Here is a 22,765-nt window from a genome sequence, read left to right on the forward strand (position 1 = left end):
GTATCAGTCAGTAAGCATATAGTTTTAAAAATATTCTCTTGTATGTATATCACATTTACAGCCAGTCTGCAGTGAGTAGACACCGTCATTTGGTTGTTACAGTCACAGATACTGTTGCACTGAATGGCCTTATCCATGTCCTGTAGCTGGAGTGAGGAGTGTCTGTGGGTGAATTCCTTGAGGAGATATTGTTGGCTGAGATTACATTCTGGTGTGTAATCCCCAGATGAGAGCTCCCGTCTTCCTACCCTCACTTCTGACACAACCTCAGTGTCATATCCAGTCATGTGTGACAGTGACCATCTCTTTATGACCCTGAGACACTTTTGTTTGTTTGTTTGTTAAGTAGGTTTAGCTGTTTTTCTGTCAGATTTTTCTGTTAGATTTCAAGTATAAGGGGAATTTGGTGTTGTTTGTGATACCACTTGACAATATTCCAGTCCATTTGCCATCTGTCTTGATCTGTTCCTGCCCTTGTACACAAGTTCTTGATAGTTTTGCAGTCAGGTGGTTTCTTATTTTGGTTGTGACTTTCTTTACTTCCTTATGGTTACATAGGGATTCTTTTACTTTTTCTGGTATTTTTGTGTTATAGTTTTATTACATAGAAATCATTGATCCATTAGAAATTCATTTAGTGTAGAATATGAGGTAAGGAAGTATCTAATTCTAATTTTCCATGGATTTAACTCCCCTTCCTATCATTGGTCTCCTTTCAGAATTTTCTTGTATTTTTGCATATTTAATTTTCACATGAAGATTACAGCTTCTCCTCTCAGAAATAGCTGTAGATATTTCACTGGGATAATATTAATTTGTATGATAACCTTAGAATACTCACAGTGAATTTTAGACTCTATAAAATTTGTCTTTAGATCATACAGCAGTTGGAGAACATCTGTCTGAGAATCATCGATCTTGTTTTACAGAAGCGTGTCATTGGTAAGTTCAGATCAAAGGTAAACTGAGATTTCTTTTTCCATTTGATGAATTCAAAAGTACATTTTTGTAGCTCTTTAAACTTAGTGAGGTACACAGTTTTGAGAGAGGAGAGCTTGCTTTCCTTAAATTTGAGGCTCAGCTTTCTGATATTAGCTAGGTATATTTTCATTCAGTGGTGAACTCTTAATGTGTCCAGAGAAGAATTTTTGGTTTAAGGAAATTTAAAGAATGGAGAATGTAATACCTACATCTCAAGCAGAGCTGGGCCGAGAGGTCAGTTGGTGGAGGGCTTGCCTGGCAGGCAGGAAGCCCTGGGATTTGTTCCCAGCACCAACATACACTGACATGGTGACTGTTGCCTGAATTCTCAGCACTTCTCAGGTGGAGGAAGGAAGATCAGAAGGTGACTTTGAGGCCAGCCTGGGCTATTTGAGATCCGAGTGTGGAGGCGTGGAGAAGAAAAAGTGGCAGAGGGAGAGAGGGAGAAGGAAAGAGGGGGAGGATGGGGAGAAGTAGGGAGGGGTGAAGTTTATCTGGGACTTGTAAAGTGCACAAAACTAGACAAATGTTTTAGTATGAATTAGCAGAAAAGCTTTGAGTTTCCAAGGTATGTACTAGCTGCTTTCATGAGAAAAGGCAGAGCTTAGAAGTTAGATGTCTTTGCTCAGAGATAAGAGCTATGTGTTTTCTGGTGGGATATTTAGATATGGTTTCCTCCCTCCCCCCCTCCCCCCTCTTTCTTTCTTTCTTTCTTTCATTTTTTTGAGACTCCCGAGTGCTGGGATTAAAAGTGTGATCCACCACCACCTGGCAGATATGGTTTTCTTTTGACTGAGAGTAGTGAATGTGTGTATGAATACAGAACATTTCTTTGGGCCTCTTTACTTATAGTGGTATAAAGTATTGTAAAGTAAACTAAAGAATACTGCTCAAACTATAAGCTCTATAACTTGAAGAAAATGTTATATCTTTTATAGTTGTTGGTAAAACTATAAGTGAGATAGTAATACATATTATCTCTGTATCATTAAGCTATCTAGAGATATTACTAATGGTTTATACATTTTGAATCTACATGATAGAAGTATGCTAATATAGTTCTCCTACACATTTACAATATAAAGTTATAGATAGAAATTTTATTTTCTGTTATAAAATAGAAATTTGATTTTTTTGTTGTTGTTTGTTTGTTTTTTTGAGTCCGGATCTCACTATATAGTGCTGACTGTCCTGGAACTCACTCTGTAGACCAGGCTGGCCTCCAGAGATCCACCTGCCTCTGCCTCTGCCTCCTGAGTGCTGAGATTAAAGGTGTATACCACTATGCCTGGCTGAAATTTGATTTTTTTTTTCCCTCTACAAGATTTCACCATGCTGCCTTTGCTTTTCCTGGAACTTGCCACGTATACCAGGCTAGCCTTGAGCTTAGAGATCTGCTCGCTGCTGCCTCCAGAATGCTGGAATTAAAGGCCAGTGCCCCTGCACATGGCCTAAAATAGAAACTTTAAGTTTTTTTTTCTTTCAGTACTATGAGAAGACCATTGCCTTGTGTTGTTGAGCAGAGGGTTGATCTTAGTTAAGAGTTGAAGGCAGCCTCTCTGGCTGATGCCACCGAGGAAGGTGTTCAGGAAATCCCGTGGCACATGGGAGGGATGTGCTTTAGTCCTCTATGTGATCCCTTTAATCTTTCTGTTCCCTCACATTCTAACTAAAGTGTTTTTCCTTCTAGAATTCTATGAAGAAATCCTTTCCCTGGCCTACAGTCTAACCTGCCATGCCATCTCCCCGCAGATGTGGCATCTCCTGGGCATTTTATATGAAATTTTCCAGCAGGATTTCTCTGAGTACTTCACAGGCATGCAATGATCATACTACAGTTTTTCTTTCTTTCTAGACACCCTCAGTACTAATCAGATGTTTTAATTTTACTGTCCAGGAAATGGGGACAGTGATTATACCAGTGTCTCAGCCCTTAGGATAGGCAAAGGAAGTTTTGTTTGTCTCCTTTCTTATGTTAGTTTGCAACCAGAGCATGTATCCATTTGTTAATTGAGTAAATATTTTCTGAGCACAGCCATGTCCTAAGCACTGTTCTTAGCCCAGCAATCCAGCAGGGGACAGCTTCAGCCCTTTGCTAGTTTTCATCCTGGTGAGGGGTGATAACAAAGGTGCACTAAAGCCAGCCAATGAGAGCCTTGGCAGTGTGTCAGGCACTAAAACCAGCCAATGAGAGCCTTGGCAGTGTGTCGGGCACTAAAGCCAGCCAATGAGAGCCTTGGCTGTGTGTCAGGTACCAAAACCAGCCAATGAGAGCCTTGGCAGTGTGTCAGGTACTAAAGCTAATCAATGAGAGCCTTGGCTGTGTGTCAGGTATCAAAACCAGCCAATGAGAGCCTTGGCAGTGTGTCAGGTACTAAAGCTAACCAATGAGAGCCTTGGCTGTGTGTCAGGTACCAAAACCAGCCAATGAGAGCCTTGGCAGTGTGTCAGGTACTAAAGCTAACCAATGAGAGCCTTGGCTGTGTGCCAGGTAGTGCTGAGTGCAGTGAGAGAGAGGAAAGGTCAGAAGTACTCTGATAAACAGTGAGCATTTTAACCTTCCACATCTGCATTCCCTTTAGTCATAAATAGAGTGGGTATATGTAGGGAGACACTGTAACCACGCCTCCTAAGGGCTGGCTACAGATGTGCCTGACCACGCCTATCAAGGCGTAGTCAAGATGAGGTCAGAGTGACCACGGCATGGGCTCTTAAGCAACCTCAAGCACATGGAACAGTTTCTTCCCCTTCGGCTGCCCCTTCTCCCTGGCCTCCCTGCCTTGCTGCCCCTGAGCACCCTCTGGCTTGCCTTTGGCTGGTATTTATCTGAATAAAGGTATCTTGAATCTACAAGCATTTCCCTTCAGGTATATCGTGTCCTTTTTAGTTTTTGGCTGCTAAGGGAGACAGTATTTGAGTGCTAGAGAAGTGTGGTTCCAATGGGAATCATTCATTTCTGCTCCTGTTGCACGAGTCTCAGTGAGATTCTGGATCTTTCCCCAGACATGATGCCCCTCCTGCATAATTATGTGACAGTAGACACCAACGCGTTGCTGTCAAATCCAAAGCACTTAGAAGTCTTGTTCACTATGTGCAGGAAGGTAAGTGCACCCTGTCAGTTGTCATGTGATTCTCCGTAATGTTTGGGTGTTTAGTTTATATTACTTTATCTGAATAGATTTATCAGCTTCATTTTAAAAGTGAGTTTGTGATTGTTGTAATTTTAAAGTTTCACAGTATGTGTTGTACTTATGTCACTTCAATATCTATGTACTTTGAAATTTTTTAAAAAGATATATTTATTATGCATGCATGTATGTCTGCAGGCCAGAAGAGGGGACCAGATCTCATTACAGATGGTTGTGAGCCACCATGTAGTTTCTGGGAATTGAACTCAGGAACTCTGGAAGAGCAGCCAGTGCTCTCAACCTCTGAGCCATCTCTACAGCCCCATACTTACTTTGAAATTTTAAGTAAATACAGCTATTTGTCTGTATCCAGGGAGACCCTTCCAGGACCCCTATGGATATCAGACCCCATGAATCCTCCTGTCTCATAACTAACAAGTATGGTCTTTGCGCATAGCCAGCATACATCTCACCATGAACCCAACCCACTTTTATAATAACATCCAGTACAATATAGTGTTATATAAATAGTTGTTAAACCGTGTGGGTCAGAGGTAGAGACAAGAAAAAGAATCTGCACACATTTAGTATAGATCCAAGTTTTAAGAAAACATCTGACTTATGGTTGGTGGAATCTGTGGACAGAGAACCTGTGCATATGGAGGGCCAGCTCGCTACTTTTCTTTCCATTTTTTTTTTTTCTTTCAAAAATAAAAACTTAATGGTAGCTGGAGAGGTGGCTCAGTGGCTAAGAGCACTCAGGTTCAGTTCTCAGCTCCCATATGGTGGCTCACAACCATCTGACTCCAGGTCCAGGGAATTTGGATACCCTTTTCTGGCCTCTGTAGGCACCAGACATGTACTTGATACACATATATAAATGGAAGCAAGACCCTTACACAAATACAATTAAAAAGAAAATTTAAAAACATAAACTTGTTATAATTAAAGTGCTGGGAAAACTAACCATACAGTTTGTCAGTCTGTGACAGAATGGTATCTGTCTTTTTACTTTTAATTGATTGTGTATTGGAAGCTACCTATGTGCCTAGATACAGGTAATTTTAACATAAGCAACATAAAACAATGGTAAGAGTTACAGAAGCAATACTTTGTTCAGTATGTGATGATTTATTGTTGCATTTATGCAGACATGATTTTCCATTATGTTATCTTAATCCTCTATTGGTTATATCTTAAGAATGTTTTGATGACTAGGTCATGTTACCTACTTCAGGTAAGTGTGTGTGTGTGTGTGTGTGTGTGTGTGTGTGTGTGTGTATGTGTATGTGTGTTTGTGTATGTCGTATGTGTGTTCGTGTATGTGTGTGTGTGTTTGTGTTTGTATGTGTGTTTTCATGTGATATTATGTGTGTATGTGTGTGTGTTTGTGTGTGTGTGCTTGTTTGCATGCGTGTGAGTGTTTGAGTGTTTGTGTATATGTTTGCGTGTGTGTTTGTGTATGTGTGTGTGCTTGTATTTGTGTGTTTATGTGTATGTATCTTTGTATATGTGTTTGTGTGTTTATATTTGTGTTTGTATGTGTTTGTGTATATGTGTGTTTGTGTGTATGTGTTTGTATGTGTATGTTTGTGTATGTGTGTGTGTTTGTATTTGTGTGTGTGTTTGTGTGTGTGTGTTTGTGTGTGTGTGTTTGTGTATGTGTATGTGTGTATGTTTGTGTGTTTGTATGTGTTTGTGTGATTGTGTATGTGTGTGTTTATGTGTGTTTGTATGTGTGTGTTTGGGTGTTTGTATGTGTGATTGTATATGTATGTGTGTGTTTATGTGTATGTGTTTGTATGTATGTGAGTGTATTGCTCAAGGAGGCCAGAAGAAAGTGTCAGATCCTCTGGAGCTGGTGTTACAGGTAGTTATGAGCCCCACAGTGTGGGTGCTGGGAAACAAATTCTGGTCCTCTGCCAGTGTTCTTAACTACTGAGACATCTCTCTTGGTCCTTCCCATCCCCAATATTCTGTTTGAGACAGGGTTTCACTGTGAAGCTCTGGCTGGCCTGGAACTCACTTTTTTTTACCAGGCTAGTTTAGAACTAACAGAGATCCAGTTGCCTCTGCCTCTTATTTCTGTGGCTGAAATCGAAGGGGTTTCCTTCCTCTGGCATTCATGCTGAGCTAACTTGTCACTCTAGGTACTGTATGGAGAGGCAGGAGAGGACGCTGAGTGCTTCGCCGCCAAACTCCTGGAAGTCATCATTCTTCAGTGCAAAGGAAGGGGAATTGATCAGGTGATATACACTAAAAAAGCCTCTTCCTGGACACTTACATAACAAATGTCCATGCCTGATTGATATTCTACTTATATTTGATGGAAAAGTAAAAAGGCAGCCATAGTATGTGCTTGCTGGTCCAAATCCTGTTTGAATGATAGGAAAAAAAAATGACTCAGAAACATTCATGGCAATGGTAACAGTAACAGAATACAAACTGAAGCATGTGCAGTGGAGATCCTATGTAGCCTGTAAAGTAAAAATCATGTTTGCTAGATCCTGTTCAAAGAACCCTTGAGCAGAGAAACAACCAAATCAAAGGTCTTGGCTGCTGAGCGTGCTACCAGTTTTCTGCAGAAGAGCAAGGAGGCTGTGGCTGGTGGAGGTGTGAGAAAAGCAGTAGGAAGGAAGGAACAGGTTTTATAGCAGGAGATTGCGTAGGAAGCATCAGAAAACAGAAGGCGTTAGAGGAGAGAGCCGGGAAAGGGCAAGAACCTAGGTTTGCCTGCGGAACCTTCCCTGAGTAAGGAGGCCATTGGGCAGCAGAGTCATGTCACCCACACTTACAGCCTACAGGTGGTTATAGATGTTCATAAAAGGAAAATTTTTCTAGGGTCAAATCTAGGGGAAAATGGGCCAAACAAAGGTCAACTGTTGTGTGACTATTTGGAGTGTGTCTAGGAAGGTATAATCATATTGTTTTCCGAGTTAAATATGGAATGTTTTTGCTTTGTAAACCCCAGAGCCATATAGATGGTCTTGAATGGGCTGTTTAGATAATGCAGTGACGTGTCTTGAGATAGAGGGAATGTGAAAATTGTTGTCTGATGACTTTATATCATCATCAACTTAGGAGAGTTGTATGAAGTGGGAAAAGGTGACAGCTTCAGTTTGGAGGGATGTGCTAAGTAGGAAGTATTGGATCAGTGCCTTCATCTGCAGTGACCCTGTGTGTCAGTAAAGAGTCAGTGGTGTGATGCAGTGAGCTTGTTTTAGACTTGGGTTCCAGAGGATTGGAAGCTCAGAGCTGAGCACTGTAGGTGATGGAATGTTAGTGTGGACACCACATAGCACCCTCAGGTATAGCCTGGGCATGATGCTTCTCTGCCTTTCCTGTCAGCTAGAGGAATAGGGTTTGTCTTTTTAGTCAAGAATACTTCAGAGGTCCCTGTGAGTTATTTCTGCCAGGAGGGCTGGTAGAAATATGTCAGTGCTATTGGTGGTGATCATTTATTTATTTATTTATTTATTTATTTATTTATTTATTTATTTCCTATTGAATAAAACATTTCTATGAATATATTTTCCTAAGTCATCAGTATTGCTTTAATTTAACAGAAATGGATAATTGCTATATTAATTTTAAAACTTAAAGATTTCCTTAACTCTTGGTGGCTTTACTATGACAGTAAATATTTGTTAAACTTTAGTTTTGAAACATGTCAGAGTTTATTTATTTATTTATTTGTTTATTTATTTTTTGGGTGGTGCTGGTTCTTGAGACAGAGTTTCTCTGTGTAACCCTGGCTGTCCTAAAACTTGTTCTGTAGACCAGGCTGGCCTCAACTCAGAGATCCACCTGCCTCTGCCTCCTGAGTGCTGGGATTAAAGGCGTGTCCCACCACAGATGGCTCAAAGTTAATCTTTCCTTGTGATTTTTACTGATTCTTAACTAATTATTGCACCATGGCTGGTGATTTTTTTTTTTTTTTTTTTTTGGGGGGGGAGTTTTGAGGCAGGGTATCTCTGTGGCTTTGGAGGCTGTCCTGGAACTAGCTCTTGTAGACCAGGCTGGTCTTGAACTCAGAGATCCGCCTGTGTCTGCCTCCCGAGTGCTGGGATTAAAGGCGTGAGGCACCAACACCCGGCAGCTGGTATATTTTAATGTAAATGATACCAGACATGTATGATCCAATCCAGTCCTATCCAATCCAAGGACACTAAATATCTAAATGAGAAATAATGCTTGAGTTAGCATTGTAGTCAGAGGACTTGAGACCCACAGTTGTTTTGTTTTCTCCAGCATTTTTGAGCTCTCATGTGTAGCAGTAGGATTTTGTTTTTCAAGAGACAAATGGGTCACTTCATAGTCTTATTCATTAATTTCCAGATGGATATCAGTTCTGTCTTTGTCATTTACTTTAAACATGGAAGTGGCTGAGTGAGCGAGCTCTTTTGAAGGAGTGGCTCAATCTCCTGCTGGCTTCAGCGTGGACATAAAAGGGAATGAGACTTCTTAGACTACCACTGTTTGCCTACTTAGTCTGTTGGTCTCTCTGAGTTTGATGGGAACATAGGTCTTTAAACGTCTCCTACACACAGTTGAAATAAGCAAACACTTTACTGTCACAAAGATGCATTTACTGGTGATACAGCCAGCATCAGCCTTCAGGAAGTCTCTTGGCTGCAGTGTGTGGGTGACTCTTGCTTCCTTCCCATCCTCCAGTGTATCCCGCTGTTTGTTCAACTTGTCTTGGAGAGATTGACCCGTGGGGTCAAGACCAGCGAGCTGCGCACAATGTGTCTTCAGGTGGCGATCGCCGCTCTTTACTACAACCCTGAGCTGCTGCTGCACACCCTGGAGCAGGTCCAGCTGCCACACAACCCAGGACCTGTCACCTCGCAGTTCATAAACCAGTGGATGAATGACACCGATTACTTCCTTGGGTATGTGCCTTTTTGGTTTGATATGGCATCGATGTTTCAGGAAGTTTAGTTTTTGTTTTTTGCTTTTTTTTTTGTTTTGTTTTTTGTTTTTTTGCTTTTTTGTTTTTTCAGGACAGGGTTTCTCTGTGGCTTTGGAGACTGTCCTGGAACTCGCTCTGTAGAGCAGGCTGGCCTCAAACTCACAGAGATTCGCCTGCCTCTGCCTCCCGAGTGCTGGAATTAAAGGTGTGCGCTACCACCACCCGGCTGGAAGTTTAGTTTTCATACAGTGATGTGTTGAGAGATAATCTTTATATCTTGGGGACTATTTCTCGTGTATTTTTATTTATAAATTTTTGAAGTGTATGTATGTGGGCACAGTTGTATCATGGCATGTGTATAGAGGAATGTCTGAGGACAGCTGTCAGGAGTCAGTTCTGTTCTTAAACCTTTACCTACTGAGCCATCACTTTAATCCAGAAAATTAGGAATATGTTTTGAAGTATCACCTGATGGAAAGATACATTGTATAGTGCATAGTATAATATTAGTTGTTTTTAATTTTATTTGTTTTCAAGACATATTGCATGTGCCTAGGCTGGCCTTAAATAATTGATCCTCCTGCCTCTACCTTCTAAGTACAAGGTTTTAGGAATTATTTTTATTCATGTGTATGTGTGTATGCATGTTTGGGTACCCTCAGGGGCCAGAAGAAGTCTTGGCTCTCCCAGAGCTGGTGTTGTAGGTGGTTATGAGCCACTCGTGGGTACTGGGAATCAATCTCAAGTCCTCTAGAAGAACTGGTATTCTTAACACTGAGTTTCTTTTCCCCTAGCTTTTGTCTTTTTAATTTTTGAAGTATTTAAACAAAGGAAATATTTCATAGAAAAGTATGTGACCAATCATTTTTCCTTTGTAATTAAAATCTCCTTATTCTGTTAGCAGAGGCTGATGGTAGATGTGTGTAGGCAACCAGGTCAATATGCTAGGTGCTGACTTCTTGAAGTATTTTTGGCACCTGGGGTTGGTGTGGATGGACCATATCTGCCAAGAAAGCTTGAGGACCAGGCCAAGAGAGCAAGTCTACAGAATTATTTTTCCCAGTGTGTAGGAATCTTACGCTGCCAAGTAGACATTTCAGCTCTAACAAACCTCATTGTGTTAACGTTCAGATACAGCTCTTTTATTAATTGTAAGTGGTGTTATTGCAAAATTCAAAATGCTAATTGTAGACTCCTGTAAGCCTTGTCCTCTGTCCCGTAACCAAGTCTTATCTTACAGCCCAGGCTGGCCCTGAAATTGCTCTATAGTCCAGGTTTACCTTGAATTTATAGTACCCCTGCCTCAGTGTCTTCAGAGATGTGGTTGTAGGGATGAGACACCACACCTGACCTCCCTCACAGGTCTTTGTGATAAGAGTTGGTTGGTTGGTTGGTTGGTTGGTTGGTTTGTAGAATTTGGTTTACGCAGGGTTTCACTTGCTTTAGTTTTTCTAGAGCAGTGGTTCTCAACCTATGGGTCTCGACCGCTTTGACTAACCTCTGTCTCCAAAAATAATTTCCATAATGATTAACAGTTAGGAAAATTGCATAAAATAGTTTATGTCTTGGAGCACAATTGAAGTGAGGGAGGATCAAAAATATGAACAAGGAGTCAAGACCATGATGGGGAAACCCATAGAATCAGCTGATCCAAGCTAGTGAGAGGTCACTGACTCAGGTCTGACAAATGGGGAACCTGCATAAGACCAAACTAGACTCCCTTAATATAGGTGGCAATGGTGGGGCTGGGACAATATATGAGGCCACTGACAGTGGGTCCAAGATCTAACTCTAATGCACAAACTGACTTAGTGGAGCCCATTCTATATGGAGAGATACCTTTCCCAGCCTAGACACAGAGGTGTGGGGGGTGGAGAGGGGCCTTGGTCCTGCCTCAACGAGATGATGGGACAGACTTAGTAGACTTGGGAGTAGACTATGGGAGGCCTCACCCTCTCCATGGAGCAGATGGGAGGAGGGGGGAGTGCAAGGTGTGCGAGGAAAGGAGGGAGGGGGAACTGGGGTTCTATTGTAAAAATTAAATTAATGAAAAAAGAGAAAAAAATAAACTAGTAATAACAAAAAAGAAAAAGAAAATAGTTTATGGTTGGGGGATCACCACAACATGAAGGAGTGTATTAAAGGGTCACAGCATTAGGAAGAGTTTGTCCTTTGTGACCACATCTGCATATTTTCCAACATCTGCAGACACCACGACCGGAAGATGTGTATCATAGGACTGAGCATCCTCTTGGAACTGCAGCACCGACCTCCTGCTGTGGACGCAGTGGCTGCACAGATCCTGCCTTCCATTCTCTTCCTGTTCCTTGGCCTGAAGCAGGTCTGTGCTACCCGTGAACTGGTAAACCGCGGAGATCCCTCAAAAGCAGAGAAAGCCGACATGGAGGAAAATGGTAAAGCCTGCTACTTATGATTCACTCTATAGTCCATTTTGCTTTTTAAAATCAGTTTATCATTAATTTGATATTATAAAAATTAAATTATTATTTTTTGTGCATGAGTGTTTGCCAGCATGCATGTTTGTGTGCCATATGTGTGCCTGGTCCCTGTACAGACCAGAAGAAGGTGTTCAGTCTCCTAGAACTAGAATTCAGATTGTTGTGAAACACCATGGTTTGGTCTGAGAACCAAACCCTGGTCCTCTGCAAGAGCAACCATGGCTCTTAACCACTGAGCTATCTCTCCAGCCCCAGATTTTGCTTTAAAAACTTAAAGTTATACTTGTTTGTGTGTGCATGTGTGTGGAAGTCAGAGGACAACTTGCAGGAGTTGGTTCTTTGCTATCACATGGGTCCTGGGGATTGAACTCAGATCTTCAGGCTTGGAGGCAAGTGCCTAACTCACTGAGCCATCTCACTGGCCTGTGCTTTTTTGTTTTTTGAGACAGGTCTTGCTTTGTAGCTCAGACTAGTTTTAAATTCATGATTCCCCTTGATTCAGTCTCCTGTGTCCTGGGACCATGTGCATGCACTATCATTTCTGACCTGGAGTTTGATTTGAGCACACATTTTCTTTACATTTTAGCCTGTTTGATGTCATTGGAGTTTCTGTTCAGCCTAGTCCTGCAGCCCTTCAGTTCCAAATAAACACACTGAGGCTTGTATTAATTAGAAACTGTTTGGCCAATGGCTCGGGCTTCTTATTGGATAGCTTTCTCTTAATTATTAATCCATTTCTAGTAATCTAAGTATTTCCACATGGTCTTATCTTACCAGAGAAAGCTCCGAACCTGTTACTCCTTCCTCAACCACATGGCATCTCCCCAGTTGACCTCTCTCTGCCTTACCTTTCCCAGAATTCCTCTGGTCTTGTAACCCCGCCTATACTTCCTGCCTGGCTACTGGCCAGTCAAGCAATAATATATACAGAAGGAAATCTCCCCCATCAGTTTGGAATCATTAAACAGACTGACTTTCCTTGGCCTGCGACACATTTAAACTGGGGCTGTGTCCCTTGATACCAAAACCCTCAGTGACTTCTAAGTGGAGCTCAGTCGATGTGGTTTTGCCTTGAGAAGCATAAATGTAAGAGAATCAGATGGTCTTGACTATGAATTAGCAACTTAAGACTTAACTTTTTTGTTTATACTAACAAGCTCAGTGACAGTAGCTACCATTAACTAAATGACTCCCTAGATTAGGTATACACTGTCAGTACAAGATTGTTACACAGATGGATGTTTTTTTAAAGTGGTTCTTGGGTAATTTGTCTTCAAAAAGTACAATTTCAAGATACTTAAGGTTTAGACAAACTTTATCAACAAACTAGGATTCTGTGGTGGTTTCACATTTCCAGATTATTTCATAATCCTTGTTTTTCATTCTTTTACACAATTAATGGGCTCACAGAGGAGATTTCCAGTGAGGAGGAGGAGGAGACAAGTGTTACTGCTCAAGCTATGCAGTCACACAATGGCAGAGTTGAAGAGGAAGAAGAGGACGACTGGGATGAAGAAGTGCTGGAGGAGACAGCCCTCGAGGGCTTCAGCACCCCACTGGACCTTGACAACAGTGTGGATGAGTACCAGTTTTTTACACAAGCTCTACTGAGTATGTCTTCACCTCCCCCCACCTCCATTCCCCAAACCTGAAGATTGTTTGTAAACATTTTTAATTTCTTCCTGTTAGAAGTTGTTTTGGGATCTGCTCCCATACTGGTATAGATTCTCTGAGATTTTGTCTTTTGCTTTAGAAAAATATCCAAACATACTTAAAATGCAAAAGGTTAGCATCATGACACACTCAAAAAGCAATCCTAGACTCCCATTGCTGTAGTAGCAGCATCAGGATGGGCTTGCCAGCCATCTTTACAGATGTCATGTTCAGCACAAGTGTCAGAATGGCTGTTTTCTCTTTCACAAATGAGATGTTAGTGGTTGAGGAGCAGAGAACACAGACATTTCAATTCCTAATACATGCACCCAATCTCCGAAGAGTCATACGTTGTGTCCACGTACCCATGGAGAGCCATGTGCTGTTTCTCCTTGAACTTGTTCCAGTGATTCTCCAGCCTCACAGGTGTCAAGCTCTCCCTAAGACCTCATGTAACACTCAGATGCTTACAATCCTCCATCCCACTGACCCACAGTTTTCTGCCACAGCCCATTATAATCACAGTTGTTAGGAAAACAGATGGCCATGACCAGAGACGTTACAGTTCTGACAGGGCAAGGGCAAGGACCGAGGAATGTGTGTGTGTGTGTGTGTATATATATATATATATATATATATATATATATATATATATATATATATATAATGGTTCTACCAGAAACACAAGACCAGACATAACTGAAAATACTCTAGACACAAATGCAGAACCAAGACTCCTAAGTTACCGCTTCGTATGCTTTGCATTGTAGGATGTAAAACCATCCCCCTCTAACAGAATGTTGTAGTGCCCCCCGAGACAGTCACAGCCTCTCCTGATTCAGGGTCCTGCTATTTTCTGGTTGTTCCAAAAAAAATAAGGAACCAGCAAATGATTTAACCTCTTAAAATATTGTTTACACATAAAAAGAATAGGATAAGATATGATTTCCCCCACCTTTTAAAAACGTTTCTAGAGCTGCTAAAAAAACTTGAATTTACAAATAGTTGATAGAAAATATCCCTCTGTATTGCACAAGATGGGAGGCAGGGGCCAATGACAGACATGACGGGTGGGGCCTTTTTTGGCTTCCTGTGCACTTTGGTGGATGGGCTCGGCTGACAGCCTTGCGGAGTAGCCTTGCAGAGTGGTGCTTGGGCTCCTCCACCTTTGCCACTCCTCTTGAGCTGACCTTCCACTTGGGTGTCATGGTGGACCCGGGGGTGGGAGACATACATGATGCCAACCCTGCCACAGAGCTGCACTGCCTGTCCACCACTGTACGAACTCACAATGGCCACTTTTACAATTGCGGGTAAAGTGGTCCAGGCATGCAGTGCTCAACCACTGTGGCTGTGAGCCTGTTAATTATTCCCAAGTCCTTATGGGAAGACACAGAGGACAAGACCCAATGAAGGGATGCTTTTCTACATTGACTTCACTGACTTTGTGCAGAGAGTAACACTTGTAAGTTATAGGATTCCTTAAAGCCACATGTGTTCAAAGGCCTTGCCAAATGAGTAAGAGCAGTAGACATGAACACAAGAGGGAGATGTGGATGGAAACCTTAGAGATAATGCCACTGCAAGGGAATGAAGAGTAACACTGAGAAAACTGGGATTCAGATGGGTTGGGCTTTCTAGTTAAGAAGCTGCAGTACCCTTGAAGCTCAGTGAGTTTGTTATACACAGTTGAACAGGGGGTGGGGTTATTATAGACAACTGTAAATGTTGGGTGGCAGGAGTTGGGACGAGCCAGGATGGACATTTTCTGCACACACTGTCAATATTTGCACATGGATCCAAGGAAAGCTTTGCCGTACTCTGAGCCTCCTCCAGAGAAGCTTTGCTGCTCCCATGGGGCTGAGGCTCTGGTGTCCTTGACATAGCGGTGCTCATGTCAACAACACACATTCAACTCATTCACTCGTTCCCTACAAATAAAAATAGAGAATAAGCCAGTGAAATACTTAGAAAATTATTAACCTATAACTTGTACTTAAAAAAACCCTTAACTAATGTCTGTTATTTGCTTTATGGTTAAATAGTAGTTCTGTGTGTTATCATTTATTTCTACTATTAGATGTTTAATATTCTCATGCGCGCCTACTACTTTTGCCAACTAGGCAATGCCAGCATAACACACCGCCATTATTTAGTTCTGACACAAGTATAGGAGTGCTTTGAAAGCCAGCTGTGGAGATAGGGATAGGAAGGTATGCTCCAGGATGGTCATCTGTAGACACAGCATGCACCCTGACCACCACAGGAGCTCTTGGGTCTCAAGTGCAGCCTGAACATGCACAACAGTTTAGAAGGTCCCCTGCTGGGGTTGCATGGCTGTCTGTTGACAAGCGTGGGCAGGAGTTCCTGGGGAGGATGGCATAGAACTGAGGGTGACTGCCTTGAATAAGGGCCCCTTTTTGCCCAGCACAGAGTGGGGTGGATCTTCAGGATCCCAAGCAACGTGAGATTGTTAGACCCAGGTGCACAGTGTGGACTCTGGTGGGAAGAGTGTGTAGGTAGAGGACGTTAAGAGACAGGCAGAGTTTGATGTGGGCTGGGCATGGCTACAGATAGGAAGGGTTTAGAGCTGTGATAAAAATGGGAGAGTGAAAGCATTTAGAAAGATGTTGAACTTGGTTTCAGTCTTGTTAAGTTTGAAGCATTTAGTTGGAAAAGTCCAGGAATAAAGGGGAAGGATTTTGCCTAAGGGTGCAGACTTGGGCCTTCAGTGTAGAAACAGAGCTGGTACGAAGATACTAGGAAGATTCCAGGAGGACGGTAACAGGTGAGCCCAGGTGTTTCCCAGTGTCAGGCATTCTGGGATATATATATATATATATATATATATATATATATATATATATATATATATATATCTGGGAAAACTTGCAGAAAAAGAAGATAGAAAGGACAGAATTAGGGAAATCACACATTTGTAACGGGGACATTCCTTGTGGATCCTCTCGGTTGGGTGAGTGGGCCCTCAGAAGTGATTGTCTGTTGGGATCGGGATCAGTTTTATTATCCCGTGTCTTACTAACTTCATTGAGATCTGATCGTGCCACTTACTTTTCCTGAGATAATAATGGTCGCTGGCTGTCTCCCCTTTCCTTCTCCAAACCCCCCCGAAACGCCATAGCTGTGCAGAATCGGGATGCCGCCTGGTATCAGCTGCTGGTGGCACCACTCAGTGAGGACCAGAAGAGAAAGCTTCAGGAGGTGTACACAGTGGCAGAGCATCGACGGACAATGGCAGGTCAGTCCCCCGGTGGCTGCCATGTGCCACACTTAATTAAAATGGCTGAAGAGCAGCCCTTCGTGAAAATGAGCAATCCCATTGTTTTGTTTTTAAGACAGGATCTTGCTATGTTCCTGAGCTGGCCTGAGTGTGTAATCCTCCTATTTTCATCTGTGTGTGCTAGAGTTACTAGTCTGTGTTACTTCTCCTGGGCTTGTTTTTTCTCTCTTTTTGAGATGCTGGAGTTTGAACTCAGAGCTTCGTACATGCTGGGCAAATAATGTACCAGTGAGCTATGATCCTAGTCCTTCCACCTCCCAGTCTTTCTCTCTCTGTCTCTGTCTCCGTCGAGATTGGGTTTTACTTTGTAGCCTGGAACTCATTGCATAGTCCAAGCTAACTTCAAACTCACTATCCTCCTGCCTCAACCCTCATTAAGGTGTATGCCACCATGCCTACTGTTTTTTGTTGTTGTTGTTGTTTTTTGGTTTTTTGAGACAGGGTTTTTCTGTGGCTTTGGAGGCTGTCCTGGAACTAGCTCTTGTAGACCAGGTTAATCTCGAACTCACAGAGCTCCGCCTGCCTCTGCCTCCCGAGTGCTGGAATTAAAGGCGAGCACCACCACCGCCCAGCTTTTTCCTTTCTTTTAAAATGAGATGTTACTAAATTGGCTGGTCTAGCCTCAAATTTATAATCTTTGGACTTGTGATCTTCCTGCCTCAACCTTCTGAGTAGCTGGATTATAGGCATGTCCCTGTACCACTAGGCCCAGTTTGATGGTTCTTTTTAATCATAATATTGTATCTCTCTCAACATCATTTCTGGGTAGGGGTTATTAGTGTTTCCCCAACTCACATCCTCCTCATGTTTTGGAGAAGTAAGGGTTGGGACAAGTCTTTCTGAGAAAGACTTTGTCAGCCCAGTATCCACCTAACATCTACAACAGATGGACCAAAAAGCACCCTGTGGATCTTAGAAAGAGCTTGTATTCTTGAAAATGAAATGCCACGTTGCTCAGGTTATCACTGATGTTACTTGGTACCTAAGGAGATCAACTTAAGAGGAGGAGGTTTTATTTTGACTCTTGGTTCAGTCCCTTGATTTTGAGCCTCTGGTGAGGTCGTGTCTCCTGGGAGGAGTGTGAGGTGGAGGAAATGGGCTGGTTTCCAGGGATCTCAGCAGCAGCAGCAGAGAGAATGGGACTGGACTCCAAGTATCCCCTTTAAAATCACACCCTGTGTGGCTCAAGAGGGGGCTGAGCAATTAAGAGCACTTGCTACTCTTGTAGAGGACCCAGATTAGGTTCCCAGTACTCACATCTGGCCTCTTGGACACCTGCACACATATTGCATACACTCGGCAAATGTGTTTACATGCACACTGACTCTCTCTCTCTCTCTCTCTCTCTCTCTCTCTCTCTCTCTCTCTCTCTCTCTCCTCACACACACACACACACACACACACACACACACACAGAAACCTCACTTCCTCCCACAAGGCCTCTCCTCTTCAAGGCTCTGCTACCTCCTGTAGTGCCAGAGTCTGGGAACCCAGTGTTCATCGTGTGGACTTGGGACATTTATGACCCAAAATGGAGCAAGTTCTCATTTATATTTGTTGGCAACTTGTCAATTTTCAGCTTTTATGAAGGAGAAATTGTTTAATGTTGGGATTTTGAGCTCACTCCTGGGTCATTAGTGGGAAAGATTTTGTGGTTACAAACTATTTCAGTGGGAGATGGGAGTTTTAGTTGAGGACTGTTCTTCAGTGTCACTGTTTGGGGTAGGGAGCAATGCATGTTTTGTCAGCATCTGATGCTGAGTGGAACCTGCAGCCCTTGGCTCCCAGCTTCAGAACTGTTTACATTTCACTTACTTTAGCAAACAGTTTTTCCAGGGTAAACATAACTGCTTGTCAGTATGGTTTTGTTAAAGGCTGGCATTCATTTAGATGGCACCACTAATACGAGGAATCGCATTCATTTAAAGTCGTAAATCCATAGAAAAGAGGCAGGCATGGCAACAAGGTGGGGAGGGGAATTGGTGTATATAATCCCAGCACTTGGGGTGCAGAGGCAGGGGGATCAGGAGTTCAAGGCCATCCTCAGTCACATAGTGAGTTAGCTGCTAATCTGGGCTACATGAGAGCCTGTCTGGAAACAAAACTAAAACCAGTCCACTTCATGAAAGTCTGGCACTTGAAGGTTTCTTCCATACTCTCACCTTAAACATCCTTTTATGTCTTCCCTCCCCTCTCTGTTCAGTAGCAGGGAGGCTTCACATTTGAGGACAAGGGCATCTTCTCTGCCTTTACCTTTGGGGTCGCGCCCAGCAACAACCGAAAGGCGCATCCAACCGTTCACCGACCATCATCACCGTTGCTGCATATTTCACGGGATGCGAGAGGGCCGAGAGAGAGGGAAGCAAGGGGCTGTGTCATCGGCATCAGGCAGCCGTGGACTCGCTCGCCCTTCCCTTGTTCCTTCTAACCTGGAATACGTATTTTTCAACAGCTACTGTAATGTACGAAGTTTAAGAAAAGCAGAATCATTGATCAGAAAGGACAAAGCGTCTGCTCGGAAGGACGAACGCTGAGGGGTTTAGAGTTAGGTACGGCGCATGCGTCTCAGGTTTTTGCCATGCAGAATCAGTGGATTTATGCGGATAACAGTGCCTTCTGTTGTACATGAATTATCAGAAAAAAAATTTTTTTGGAGTGCGTTGCAATTTTTTTAAATCATGAAACGTATTTCTAGATACCCTGTAACCTTGGTTATGTGTCATTTTATTCTGCGTTTTACTCTGTACTGACTGACAGGCAGTTAGTGCAAGTCTCACTCTGGTTTCAGAAACGACCCTGCCCCCTTTGGCCACCCTGCGCCCAGAGGATTTTTCTTCAAAGGTTGGAGCTTAGGCAGTGGCTTTGGTTTTCCAAAAGTCATCTGCAGCTTTCCTGAGCACTGTTGTATATTCCCTTTTCCATCACATTTTCCCTCTTGAACAGGGTGATGTTTCTTTTAGGATCACAAATGTGTTGATTACATTGTAACCTGCTAAGTTCAGGGTTTACCCGCTTCTTGGCAGCCGGCAGCAGAGACTGGTTAGTTACTGTTGTCAGTCACTGGGCTTAGCAGCTGAGCAAGACCGAAGTTCTTAGGAATCATGTGTTTAATTATGCTGCAGGGGTTGGGGGCATCCAAATACGAAGGCACATTGAAGTTCTAAGCAGACAGTGATTTCTGTGTGGGGACTTGGTCGGTAGTAACTTAGCATTCATTCTAGCCATGTAGGACAGGGCCCAATGCATTTTACAATTTTTTTTTTTTTTTTCTCCTTCCAGCCCTCTTCTTTTTGAGATAGAGTCTTGCTCTGTATGCAACTCAGGCAGGCCTCAAAGTTACAGTCCTCTTGACTCAACCTCTGACTGCCATTAACACACCCAGCTGATTTTTAACTTCTTTTGAAGTCAGGGTCTTGCTACCCAGTTCTGGCTGGACTGGAACTCTCTTTGCAGCCCAGTCTGGCCTCAGACTTGTGGCAGTCTTCCAGCATCAGCCTCCCAGGGGTTGGAGTTACAGCCACTACAGAGGATTTCCATTTAGTAAAAAGACCTAACAGATCTAGCAGCTTGCTTTCTCACAGTCTGAAATTCCTCCAGCCTGATTTAGGTTGTCTTTTATTGGGGCTCAGTTTTTTTTTTTTTTTTTTTTTTTAATTCTCCAAGGGTTGGTCTCTTGATCAGCTGGGTGTATAGGTGAGTGATGTCAGTATTGCAGATGAATTTTCCTCAACTGTTCAAATGCAGAACATGAACCACAGTGCTTTCATTTGGCAAAATGGAAATATGTCATATATGTCATCAGGACTTGACGTTATTTCTGGATGTGATACACATTGTTTTTCCCTGAAATATCTGCAGTTAAAATTTCCATCAGCAACTGGCAGAATTTTCTAGGTGCTTCCTGAATTACCAACCCTTACTCTTTGTAAAAAATTTAGGTTATTTAATTTTTCCCCCCCAGAAGTATCTTGAGAAGCCATACATTTCAAAGTGAGATGACCCTGTATTTTTCATCGCCCCTTTTTTTTTTTCAGGGCACCAAAGCTGCATGTCCCCCAACAGTTAGAAGGGAAAGATTGCATTGTTGGGGGATTTTAGATCTTTGAAATAGTTTGGTTTCTCTCATGTCTCATACGGTTTAATTATAATATAGGTAATAATGCCTACACACTGGATCTTGGGCGTGGGTTTTGGAGATATTACTTTGTTTTGTGGTGAATTGTCATCTGCAGTATTAAAGGGAAGACATAGTCCTGCACGCCACCACACCTTGTTTTTGAAGCCAGAGTCATTGTATGATTTTATTACCAGAAGTGCTAACCGGGATGTGATCTGGTTACCTTGAAATGCAGGAACTTACATGAATGTACTGTATATGTATAATAAAATGTGGGCTAATTCCCAGAAATGGAACTGTGCTGTATGGAATGTTTTCTGGGATGTTGAAGTGATAACTCATTGGCATGTGTTTCCGACTTCCAGGAATCTGAACACAAGAGGGCTATTGGTATTGAGAGGACAGCAGGAGATGTCAGAGCCAGCAGGTCTCATCATGAACAGTGAGAGCAGGGGAATACTTCTGCAGGCCATGGTAGTGTATCCTGGTAGACAAATGATAAAGAGGATGAGACAGGGGGCTCACTGGTTTGAGGCCAGCCTACACTATACTTTTAGAGCAGGGCACGGTGACACATTCATGTAATTCCAGCACTTGCTAGCAGGCAGGAGGATCAGTTCAAGGCCATCCTCATCATCAAGCTGAGTTAGAGGCCAGCCTGGGGGGGTGTATGACTGTCTCAAAATTAAATGTATAAGAATTTAAAATACTAAAAAGTGAATTGAATAGCATTTCAGAAAAGGATTATACACTGTAGTCACATGAAATTTATCCTAAGGGATTTGAGAATGTTTTGACACATGAATTAACACACCTGTGAGACAAAACCACCATCATTTCAATAAACATGGTAAAAGTAGTTGATAAAATTTAACATCCTCCAATAATAAAAACTTGAAAAAGTTTAGCAAGAATTTGCCTCAACTTAGTTTCATATGTAGTAAATTCAGGTAGCGCCATATTAAATGGGAAAAATTGAAAGCATTTCTTCTGAGAACTAACTTTGGCTGTTTTTATTGTTCCAGAAGGCTTAGCCTGAGAAATTAGGCAAGAGAAAGAAATGGGGGCACCCAAATCAGAAAGAGGACCTTTTTTTTAAAAAAAATATCTTTTAAACTTTCTTTTTATTTATTCTTTGTGACTTTCACATCTTGCATCTCAATCCTACCCATTTCCTGCCCTCTGCCTTTGCACCCCCCTCCCCCCCATAAAATAGAATAACATTTAAGAGAAAGAAAAAGAAAAATCTCATCATGGAAGCTGTCGTGTGGCACAGCGAGTCCCACAGTAAACCGTTTTATCCATGTATCTTTATGTGCAAGTGTTCATTGCAAAGTGTTATTGGTCAGGTTCTAATACACTATTGATGCTGGTCCCTCACATGGACGACTCCTGGCTATCCTGTTGTTGCCCTGTGTCATGGAGGTCCTGCAGCTTTGGGTCTGCAGGATTGGCCCCTTCAGGTGCTCCAGCAGATCACAGATGGGGTGGGCCAACTCATAGCCCTGGTTCTGGGTCTAAATAATTGCTGGCTTGGTCAGCATGCTGGCTCTTCCCCCATCCTCACCTCCAGGTTGAGTTCTCCAGCATTGCCCTGGCTAGTTCATCCCTTGGAGCAATGAGCAAGGGGAGGAGCCAGTTCTCTTGCTTTCATGCCCTCAGGGTTGGTTCTTCCCACACCTATACCATCAGGGCAGCTCTACTGTGTTGCCCAGGTGAGGTGTAGGGGCCATTCTCTGTAGTGCTGCAGGTGGTGAGGGGCAGGGTTAACTCTCCTGATCTTATAACCTCAGGGCCAGCTCTCCCACCTGCCACAGGCAGTGAGGGGGAGGAGGGCATCTCTTCCCTGCCCGCGCCATCACATGGCAGATGAGGGGTGGGATCGCCCATGCTCATGTTCTCACCCGAACCTCTGTCAATAGGGTCAGCTTTACTGTGCTGCCCGGGAGAGGTGTTGGGTCTACAGAAAGAGGACTCTATTTCTGTTTGCAAATAGCATGAATTTAAATTTTTATTTTTAAATTTTACAGTTTTTTTCTGACAATTTTTTTAAATGTAGTATATTCTGGTTATGCCTTTCCCCCTCCTCCAATTCCTCCAAGATCCTCCCCATCACATGTGCATATTTGGGTCCTGTCATAAAGGTTCTAGAATCAAATTCGGTTCTTAAGGCTTGACAGCAATCACCTTACCTAGTGAGCTATCTTGGGG

At 42.7% G+C, this 22,765-nt stretch overlaps 1 protein-coding gene across 4 annotated transcripts in view; it reads left to right on the forward strand.

Moving 5' to 3' along the window:
- Ipo8 (importin 8) overlaps positions 1 to 20,850 on the forward strand; it is a 63,212-nt gene extending 42,362 nt beyond the window's left edge. For 2 of the 4 annotated variants that reach the window (XM_027430051.2, XM_035448536.1), the window contains 9 exons: positions 876 to 942; positions 2,672 to 2,797; positions 3,985 to 4,082; positions 6,260 to 6,355; positions 8,784 to 9,004; positions 11,233 to 11,438; positions 12,894 to 13,094; positions 16,279 to 16,395; positions 18,641 to 20,850. In XM_027430051.2, the coding sequence (XP_027285852.1) occupies positions 876 to 942; positions 2,672 to 2,797; positions 3,985 to 4,082; positions 6,260 to 6,355; positions 8,784 to 9,004; positions 11,233 to 11,438; positions 12,894 to 13,094; positions 16,279 to 16,395; positions 18,641 to 18,663 (1,155 nt within the window). In that variant the 3' untranslated portion in view covers positions 18,664 to 20,850. Of the gene's footprint in view, positions 1 to 875; positions 943 to 2,671; positions 2,798 to 3,984; positions 4,083 to 6,259; positions 6,356 to 8,783; positions 9,005 to 11,232; positions 11,439 to 12,893; positions 13,095 to 16,278; positions 16,419 to 18,640 lie in introns of all 4 variants that reach the window. The other 2 variants (XM_027430053.2, XM_027430052.2) reach the window with 2 other exon arrangements.
- Positions 20,851 to 22,765: the final 1,915 nt, after the last annotated feature.

The sequence above is a fragment of the Cricetulus griseus genome, chromosome 8 (genome assembly GCF_003668045.3).
Source record: "Cricetulus griseus strain 17A/GY chromosome 8, alternate assembly CriGri-PICRH-1.0, whole genome shotgun sequence".
Lineage (NCBI taxonomy): Eukaryota > Metazoa > Chordata > Mammalia > Rodentia > Cricetidae > Cricetulus > Cricetulus griseus.